This window comes from Gossypium hirsutum, chromosome A13, assembly GCF_007990345.1.
Source record: "Gossypium hirsutum isolate 1008001.06 chromosome A13, Gossypium_hirsutum_v2.1, whole genome shotgun sequence".
NCBI lineage: Eukaryota > Viridiplantae > Streptophyta > Magnoliopsida > Malvales > Malvaceae > Gossypium > Gossypium hirsutum.
In genome coordinates this window covers 41,893,697-41,904,194 of record NC_053436.1, presented here as the reverse complement: position 1 = coordinate 41,904,194, position 10,498 = coordinate 41,893,697, and the positions used below count along the sequence as shown (strand labels likewise).

General features: G+C 34.0%; 1 protein-coding gene across 1 annotated transcript; it reads right to left on the bottom strand.

Moving 5' to 3' along the window:
* Positions 1 to 3,586: 3,586 nt before the first annotated feature.
* LOC107893796 (acyl-coenzyme A oxidase 4, peroxisomal) lies at positions 3,587 to 7,597 on the bottom strand. The gene is made up of 13 exons (XM_016818888.2): positions 7,330 to 7,597; positions 6,890 to 6,982; positions 6,602 to 6,708; positions 6,394 to 6,471; positions 6,176 to 6,296; positions 5,967 to 6,040; positions 5,804 to 5,863; positions 5,575 to 5,684; positions 4,956 to 5,115; positions 4,689 to 4,765; positions 4,430 to 4,601; positions 4,250 to 4,342; positions 3,587 to 3,984 (listed from the first exon to the last, which is right to left on the bottom strand). The coding sequence occupies exons 1-13, from the start codon at positions 7,352 to 7,354 to the stop codon at positions 3,853 to 3,855; spliced, it is 1,302 nt and encodes a 433-aa protein (XP_016674377.1). The 5' UTR covers positions 7,355 to 7,597; the 3' UTR covers positions 3,587 to 3,852.
* Positions 7,598 to 10,498: the final 2,901 nt, after the last annotated feature.

Here is a 10,498-nt window from a genome sequence, read left to right as displayed (position 1 = left end):
TTGTGTTTGGTTACTATTTGGCATATAGCTGGTAAAATAAGGATATATATATGAGTAAGTAAAGTGTTGTATTGGCTAAGTATAAAATTCTGTGTATTGCGCCATTTGACGAACTCCTAGTTTGGTGAGCTCTAAGGTTTGGCAAACTCTTCTATTAAGTATCCATCCAACCTAGAGGCTTTGGGTGAACTCGTTAATTTCGTAGTTGTTTAGGTTTTTTTATTATTTTAATATTTTACTATCAATTAAGTTGAGATTTAATTAGAATGGAACTAGACTACCATAGATGATAAGACTTAAATTATGTTAAGTGCACTTAATCACGAGAATCAAGAGTGTTAGTAGAATTATTTGATTTTTTCACTAATCCTTGTCTCTGTGCTTAAGTATATAAGGATAGCGTTGGTATTTTCAAACACCTTTATGTTTTCTTCTTCTTTCTTGATTTCTTATGAATCTTTTTGAAAACTTAAGTTTAGAAAACTTCTTGAAAGTGAAGGTTCACAATATTCAGCTAACTTATACATTAGTACTAGCTAACTGGTAATTACTGATGGACCCTAGGTTATCCTCTAAGTTATTTATGTGTTTTTTGTTCTACATGCATAGATGTTAAAATAGTATGTGATGAAGGAAACTTTCTAATTCTTGATTAAGTGTGGTTGATTCTTGCATGCAGGATTAGATTTGACAAATTGATGATATGATATGTATAACTATCTTTCTTTTAGCTTAAGAAGCTGATGAAGGTCCAAGTGATAAAGGCAAAGGACCTACTTTGTAGATTTTGTAAGAGTTTCTGGTGGGTTCTTTCTTACTTCCATGTATTGTAGTTTCAGTCTTTTATAATCCATGTAAGGTAAGTATTCTTACTTTGTAATGGATGAAAAGAGTATGAACGGATAATGGTTATCTAGAGTCACTATATAAGTTCAGTTTGTCTATGATATGAAGTAAGTGACATCCTTCCTTCATGCTTGGGCCACTACCACCTACTTCTGATATGTATGATATGATTTAATATGTGGTGATGGAGATGAGGAGATATGTTTATGAAGCCTCAGGTAGGGCAACTATATTGCAAACCGGATTGGCAAATCATGATAAATCATGTTATTCTAAATGAAAATTATATGTGGAGTTAAGAGGGAGAATGTATGTGAATGAGATTGTATGATATGCTTCTGATTATGAATTCTAGCTACGTGGTTGGCATGAAGATAGGTTGTCTGAGTTGTGTTAAATTGGTGTACAGTATACGCCTAAGTGATAAGTAAGTTGGCGTACTAAGTCTATTTGTATTCTGTATGCACCATTGGGCGTACTATGTTTGATGTGTGTAAGTCCCTCAGAAAGGTTCAGTTGTGCTATCAGTAATTTTATGTATAATTTCCTTTTTGTAACTCACTAAGTTCGTATGAACTCACTCTGTTACCTTTTCTTCTCAGACTTGCTAACTGAAGGAAAACTTTGATTGAAGGACTACGCCAGAGTGCTACTTCTTGTGAGTTGAATGTTCTGTTATGTATCTTGCATGACTCATGGGGGTGGCATCTAAATCTATTTTGGAAATAATTTGTATAAAGAACTTATGCTTTGTTGAGACTCTGTTTTTATCATATCTTTATTAAATATCAAAGTTTAGACTTAAAGTTTTACATTTTGTTTAGTGAAATTATTCTATCTGAACTTATACTCCATATAGTTTGAACATTATTATAAATTGTTAATGATTTGATTTAAACTTTAGTAAAGCAACAATTATAATATAGTTTATATCTATAACTTTGTAAGAATTATATAAAGTTTCTACCAAAATTTTTTGAAGTTAATTTGATTTTAAGTAGTGACACATCATACTCAAATCTAAATATTGGGTCGAGTTTGGCGTGTTACAAATAAACTAGGTAAAAGTATGTTAAATTTCTAAACACACACACGCTCTATCTCTCTCCCCCCTCCCCTTTCTCTCTCACTAATTATGACAATAAAACCATAAATTCTTTAACAATGCTCTAATATCAAATGTAAATTAAGTTATTTATTCATTTAAATAATTAAACATAATTATAAAGCTAACGATCTTATGATTTCATCATATTTACATCCAATTCAAGAAGAGTGTACCTTTTTCCATGATGCACTTCGAGGAAGAATAAGACCACCTTTTGTTGTAGAAATTGAAACTATAATTTTTCTCACTTAATCTCTAAAACTTTAAAAATACAATACCCATGGAGAATGTGTATGATTTTCTAATGAGATAGAGAAAGGACCATATTCATTATTAATAGAACATTAATAGCAAACTTTCATAAACACGTCTCTTCGTAACATGTCCTTTTGAAGAGTATTAATTATTCAAATAGGCATAATTCATGTAATATAACTATTTAGAAACGATTCTCATCAACTAATGAATTAAATTTAATTTTAAATAAATTATTGAATCATTATTAATTATTAGATAATATATAACAATAATTAATAAATATCATATGTATCGCATAAATTATTACAATTCACACCATAGTGGTGCCAAGAGCCACTTAGCTTACTTACTACTTACTACTGAGGGAGGTCCTATTTATAAGGGTTTGGGACTTTAACATGGGCCCTGATTGAATGATCACCCTATGGTGCAAGTTCAATCTTAAGGCCGTGAAAAGCTTCGTTAGGGTGCAACAAAATGTGAGTTGATGTCATCATCCTGGTGAATTGGCCTTGGAGTTATTAGATGTGATTGTGGTTTCTTTAAAGTCAATTAAGCGAAGCCTACATTAGCAACATTGTAATTTCTGATAGTCTAGTCTGAGCAAGTCTTGTTTAGCAAAGTGATTCACTTAGTGAGATGGACCTTGTTTGTAGTCGACACCTTTTTATTGCAAGGTAATTACGTATAACAAGTACTTGGCACATTATCTTCTTATACTCCCCTAGAATATCATTTCCTTCTAGTCTCTTTCTTGATGATTCAAAACTGATTTTGGTGGTCTATTTTATAGGATGTGCTGGAATTGATTGTTTACTGACCAGATGTTCAAGGTGAATAATCTATATCACATTTCTACTCATCATGGAAGGGAAATCAAATTAGATGGTGACTAAATTGAATCAGACGTCAAAAGGTGGGTGGATTATATGAACTTTGAGCATGAACCATCTATGAGTTTTTGAACATAGAACATGCTTCAATTCTTACCAATCCACCAAGTTGGCATTGGCATTGATGAAAAATGGAAGTATTGAAGAAAAATGGAAGTAGCTTACTCAATTTGGCTTTGTTATTGTTCAGGTTTTTCTGTATCTAGTTTGTTCAAACTTGGGAGGTCATGTTATGGTAAAACTGCTTCACTTGATATCTGGCAACATCACTTGGGTTCAACAGCCTCCAAATGTTTAGTGGTAACAGGTCAAGAAACGGAGAGTATTTGCCATTATTACCCAAGGAGAGCGCAAAATCATCCACGGTGAGATTCGATGAGTAATTAGTTTTGCTGCTGTGCATTGCGATACCTTAATTGGGAGAATTGGTACTCTAGAGACCCGTACTCGTTTTAGAAATGATAAATATAAATTATATAAATTTATCAATTAATGATTCAATTATTAAAAATGATAAAATAATATTATCCATTATTACTACATATAGTACACAATATAATCGCTTCATTATTCTCTAAACAAGCTTTTTACAGAGAAGCTACGTAAATTTATTCAGATCCCAAATAAATTGGACGTTAGAGCTCATAATATTCATTTCCCTTCACCTATTCACAAGTGCCAATACACAGCCTTCTTTTACCCGTAACTGAAGAAATCTCCTCCTAGAATAGAGAAGAAAGTCCAGGATTACAGGCGGCTCTGCTTGCTCATCCCAGGTGCCTTAAAGCTGGCAAAACCAGTGATTTCCCTACCAGTTACCAAGCTGTTGATATCATACGTGCCTTCATATGTATAAATGGGTTCCATATCACAGAATGCCTGCATGGAATGGTGACACCAACAACGGAAAACTTTCTATAAGGAATTTTTCTTTAAATCTGGATGACAATAAGGACCAAATCTTAAGTATACCAACTTCCCAAAGGAAGACATCTAATAACTGTTCATTATATACTTGATAGACAATTGGGAGGATCTCAGGTTTGGATTAGGTTTGTCAAACTGCATCCTGATTAACCAACAGATATATTCTACCATGAAGATATAAATACGTGATTTTGTTTTGAAAGCAGAGAACGATAACCTTTGCAACATGAAAATCAGCCAGAATTCCATTGCCACCAAGTAATTCCCTCCCAAGCGCGACTGTCTCTCTTGCCCTCAATGTGATCCATGACTGAAGACCATAAAAGTTTGTCAGGGCTTACCTAATTCAGAGTGAAACCTCGTATGAAATGTTTTACATATCTTAAAATGTTTATACCTTTCCCAAGCTAGCATGACCAGGAGTCATTTTACCCTTATCATACAATTTGCAAAGGCGCCAACCAACAAGGGTCATTGCTTGAATATTACCTAGCATTAGAGAAAGTTTCTGTTGGTTAAGTTGAAATGCTGCCAATGGAGCTCCAAACTGTTTCCTCTCCTTCAGATACCTACATCAAAGCAAATGCAAAACAGGTTACCTTACATGCTTGATATGTCATTCTTCAAATTGAGAATAACAGCACCGATTGCAATACCTCAAACACATGTCATAGACACCCATTGATATGCCAATAGGTTGCCACGCAACCATTACTCGTGAAACAGCCAGTACCTGCTTTTCCATGGTGACAGATCACAATTTCATGAATAAAGCATAAAAATCCCACAGGATATATTGAAAGGCACCAACATAAAATAGAAAAGGTTAAATCCTACCACTGACCACAGATTATCAACCAATTAGCAAGCAGAAATATGAGCTGAGATGCTATCATTATCTCAAACAGGCTATTTGAACAAACCTTGTTTGTATCTAGAAATGAGTTTAGACCAGGTAATCGGTCCTCATCAGGAACAAAGACATTCTTTAAGAGAATATCACCATTTTGCACAATTCGCACTCCAATCTTGTTTGCTATTTTTGTAGCTTTCAGTCCAGGGGAATTCTTCTTAACAATATATCTGAAACAGATGGCAGAAGCATCCCATTTTAAGGAAAAAGAGCATGCAATGAATACTGAATCTAGCCACCTTTTTATTTGCATTATTATTGCTTCTTTCTCTGCTAGGTTACAATAATGTAAACTTTGAAAATTATGACTTCATTTAAGTTCTTTAAAATCCTAACATAAAATCAAAATGGACAAAAAGCCCTAAATATCTTCCTCGCCCCTTCTTGAAATGATAACCAGGTTTGAACATTTCCACCTCTTCAAGATCATTAAGCCCTTAATGGTACTTGAGTAAAAATTCTCAACTGAATTGTTGATTTGGCTTTTCATTCTATATATGTTTGTAAATACTTCCTAGTTTCTAGTGAATATACAAGCATGTGTATTTATTGACTATTAGATGGCGCTTGTGTTTACGACCAAATGCTAAATTCTTTTCAATGTCTTTCTTACATACTATTTCATTTACCCATTTATCTGATTGGTTGTGGTATTCCTGGCAAAAATAACCAACACATCAGCAAAAGTGCTGTTTCCTATCCAGCGTTTTTGTCCGTCAATTATCCAACCTCCCTCTACCTGAAATTTTTTATATGATAGCAAACATGGTACAAACAAAAATTTTAGAATGTTTAGCAGTATAATAAGCTATACTAAAAAAGACAATCGAAAACCAATAAACAAGGTTGACGGCAGACCTTTCTTGCAGTTGTATTTACAGCACTAGCATCACTTCCATATTCAGGCTCAGTCAAAGCCTAAAGATAAAATGATAAATACTTTTTTAAAAAATCCTTCAGAGTTAAAGCTGAAAAATGATATTAAAGCCTCCCAAAATGTTATTCCAGAAAGAAATACTACCCAACAAGCTATCGTCTTTAACTGTGCCAAAGAAGGTAAATACTTCTGCTTCTGTTCCTCTGACCCACATGATGCTGTTCTTGATGGTACAGGCAAGTTATGCAAAGGTCATATTTATCAGTTATCTTCTCTAAGAAAAAATAAATAAATATACACATGCCATTAATTAATATGTAAAACAGAAAGGAAAGTTGTTTCATAAATCTCACCAATAGTAAGCATGCCTACAGAATGCACCAATAAAAATGTAGAGAAACTTGCATCAACTCTAGCAATCTCTGCATTTGCAATAGCACTAGTAGTGATGGAGAGACCAGGGGATCCATAACCCTGCAAATCATAGATAACCAAACATCATACTCACTTGAGTTACACTTCAAGAAAGAAGGAGATAAGTTCAAAAAAAGAAATTTAATGTAGGAATAACCTCGGTATTAAAGCCTGCAATTCCAAGATCAGCAAGCTTTGGAAGAATTTGGAATGGAAACTCTGCCTTCTCCCAATACTGGGAAAATTTTCAGATCAGTTTCTTTCTTGGTAAATGTGTAAGTAAAAACAATGATAAAAAGCAATTAACCCTAAAAATCATCAATCCAAGTTGTTAGACAGGTTCATGAACAGCATCTGAAAGATACCTCCGCCATTATAGGAGCTACTTCTTTTTCCATAAACTCTCTTACTTTCATTCGGAGAGTCTTCTCCTCAGGACTCAATAGATCATCAAATCGATAATAATCAGAAACTGTATTTATTTTTCCCAAAAGCAAAACACGCATATAATTAGAACTCAAGGTTTCCCATTTGATAACAACACATAGTCAAAATCTATAAAAAGATTTAGCACTTCAGAACCAATATTTTATCAAGTTGAGATGCATTAATGAAAAAAATACAAGATTTTAGAAGAGCTATAAAATTCATACCAGACGGAGGAAAAACAGATGCTGGAGTTGCTTGAGGGAATGCAACCGAAACATCCAAAGGTGGTGAAGATTTGTCACTTTTTTCAGTTTCATCTGTGAGACATCAAAGACAACAAATCTTTGACTAAAACCAAACAACACAATAATTGCAAACACAACAACGTTGAAGACACTGTAAGAAAACAGCTAATATAAATATAAAGTTTTTTCTTCTTTGAATTCTATTCTTCCCTGAATTCATCCAGAAATAATATGTAAAGCTCCAAACTTTCTTAAATTTTTCTTGCTATAATTAATATAGATTCGCTAGTATTAAGTTTCTTAAAAATTGTCAAGTGCTTAGTTAGTTCTATCATTTGGGGGGAAAATTAAGATCGAATAACAAAAAGGAAAAAAGGAAAAGACAAAATTTTGAAAATCAACTTGCAGATAAAACGAACCTTGAAACTTGGATGGAAGTATCATGGTGATGGACTGACAAGTTTCTTTATTATCCTGATAGAAACAAAATAGAATGAAAATGGAGGAAAAGAAAGGCCAGGCAGGAGCAGGATAAATATAGAGGTTTTATATTGTTTATTTTTGTTTGTTGGCACATGGATAACGATAAAGTTGGCGGTAGAGTCCCAGTTACTAAATGTGAAAGTAGAATTAGCACGCAATTTAGGTTGTATGGTAATACAAGTAAATGATCAAAGGATGGCTCCCACCAGGTGTGGTTGGTGTCAATCCTAATTAATATATTATAATAGTAATGATAACACCAACAAATAAAAATTTGAAAACACGTTTGACATGTAATTCAACTTTGTCTGAAATGATTGAATATAATTGTGATATTATCTTTTTCTAATAGTACATTAATAAATTAGATTTTCTTTTATTTTTTAGTATTTTTATTTGGATTTAAATTTTTTCATGGGAAAAAATATGATTTGTTATTTTCCTGTTGGAGAGAGATAAAAATAATATAAAATCATAGTTTTATACTAGAGGTGCTCATAGGCCAAGTCGGACACAACCAATATTTTTGGCCTAGGCCTAGGCTTAGGCCTAGCTCGGCCCGAAAAATAGGCCTAAAATTTTGCTCAAGCTCGGTCTAGATAAAAATATTGAAACCCAAACTTGGCTAGACCCTTATTAATTTTTTATATTATTTATATTTGTAACAGCCCGATTTAGGGCCTAGTCGGAATAGTGGTCTTTGGACCACAAATTCGGAGTCGAATAAATTATTTTATAATTATTTTGATGTTATAGCATAATTATATGAATGCATGGAAAATTTGGTGAGTTAATTTTGACGTTCGTGAGCTCAATTGAGAAAAAAGGACTAAATCGCATAAAATGCGAAAGTCCTATTTTGATAGCCAAAAGTGCCAAATAGCTAGAGAACCTAAATTGGGGGTCTTTAAAGGGTAATTAGACCCTAAGTTAGTGCATGGCCGGCCATAGGAGGTAATTTGGTCAAAAAGTCCAAGTTTGGTGGGTTTAGTGGCTAATTTGACTAAAATAGAAATAAAATAAAAGAAAGATGATATCATCCTATTTCCCATTTCTTCTCCACTGATTTTTCAGCCATTTTTGGGGGTTTTGAGCTTCAAAAATTTCAGCAACTTATTCCTCTTACAAGTAAGTGATTTACATACTTTTTGTTGATGATTTTTGCATTTTTGAGACCCTTGAAGCATGAGCTTTCAAATGAGGGTACTATTTTGCAAAATGATCAAGAGTTTAGGGTTTTTTCATGAAAGAATTTGTAATGTTTGTTGAGTTTTTATGGAAGAAAATAGGTCTTGGGTGTGTTATGAACAACTTTTGTGAAAGGTGTTAGCATGAAAACACCTAAAGGACTATTTTACATGAGTTGTAAAATAGATGTTACGTATGTGAAATAGAAGGAATTTGGAGTTGCTATAAGAGTAAAAAAGGTTCAACTAGGCTTAAGGTATGAAGAAATTCAATAAAATTTGATTTTTGGGCCTAGGGGTAAAATGGTCATTTTACCAAAGATATGAATTTTCGATTGTTTAATTTTATTTAGTGACTAAATAAGTACATTTTGCTATTATAGATCAAGAAATACCGAATCTGAACCTAGACCTGGGAAAAGCCAAGCAAATCGACTAAATCGACTAGTCGCCACATTTTGTAGTACGAGGTAAGTTGTATGTAAATAATACAACTACATTGCTTATGTATTTGTTGAATTGTATTTGAATTATTATAGTATGAATTGCTTGATTTTGGAAATGAGGTAATATGATGAAAATAGAGATAATAGAATTTCCGAATGAACCTCAGGAAATAAATCGGATATTCATGCCATAACATATGGGTTATTGTGAGCTGGTGTAAGACATGTCTGGGACATGCATCAGCCACATTATGAGAACCAGTGTAAGACCATGTCTGGGACATGGCATCAGCATTGAGACGAGTGCTAGTGTAAGACATGTCTAGGACATGCATCGGCCTCGAGACGTAAGCTAGTATAAGACATGCTTGGGACTTGCATCGACTACGAGATGTGTCAATGTAAGACCGTGTCTAGGACATGGCATCGACAAAGATATACTAGAACTTGTGTAAGACGATGTCTGGGACATGGTGTCGATGTTTGACCCCATATTGGAGGCTAAATGAGTATCCGATAATGTTCCAAATGGTTCAATGGTGAAAGTATGATTTAAAGTTAACTAGGAAAGTATAACCGTGTTGTGATGGTACAGGTACCTATATGGTATGTATGAAATGTGAGCTCAATATATGCTATATGAGGTGTAATGAATATTGATGAGTAAGTTTTGCTTATGCCACTTGTGTATTATGATATCTGTTAATGAATGGTAAAGATATGTTGTATATTTATTTATGTGCAACTTACTAAGCTTTATGTTTACTCCCTCTCCTTTTGTATTTTCTTATAGTGTCGCCTATCTAGCTCAAGGATCAACGGAAGTCAGAGATATCAATCACACTATCAATCGAAGCTTTCGGTATAGTTTGATTTATATTTTTGAATATGGCATGTATAGCGCTTAGACTTTGTTATTTTTGTGTCACTGAAAATTGGCCAAATGTGTTGGCTTGGGTTGGGAACCCTTCATTTTGTATTAAGCCTTAAATGATGGTTAATATTGATTTTGTTTTATATGCAAAGATGTTATTTTCATAGATAAGTAAAATGCACAAATGGAATGTTTTTATTGTGGCTGATTTGGTTGCTTGGGATAGTCTTATCTTGATTGTGGTTACTACTATGCAGGTTGTGTAAGTAAGGGTGGCAAATAGGCTTGGTAAATAGCCTTATATTGTCCACACGGGTAGACACACGGGCGTGTGTCTGGACCATGTGACGCACAGTCTGCCCCATGGGTGTGTGGTCCTGCCGTGTGTCCCCTGTACGTAAAAATTTCAAGTTAGTATGCATGATAGTAAACACACGGGTAGAGACACGACCATGTGTCGTAGCCGTGTGATGACACGGCCTAGCACACGGGTGTGTGCCTTGGCTGTGTGGCATTTTGGGGATGCTGACGTCAGAAATAGAATGCCCATGTTTTTACACACGGACGTGTGCCAGGCCGTCTGAAAGCCTCTGTAGGT

What these genes read in the sequence shown, in the direction of transcription:
- LOC107893796 (XM_016818888.2), bottom strand. Translation starts at nt 7,354, where the DNA reads ATGATACTTCCATCCAAGTTTCAAG. An exon ending in TAAAGACGATAGCTTGTTGG is followed by an intron (nt 5,864 to 5,966) that starts GTAGTATTTCTT and finishes TTTTATCTTTAG; the next exon opens with GCTTTGACTGAGCCTGAATA. An exon ending in GTCATGCTAGCTTGGGAAAG is followed by an intron (nt 4,343 to 4,429) that starts GTATAAACATTT and finishes TATGGTCTTCAG; the next exon opens with TCATGGATCACATTGAGGGC.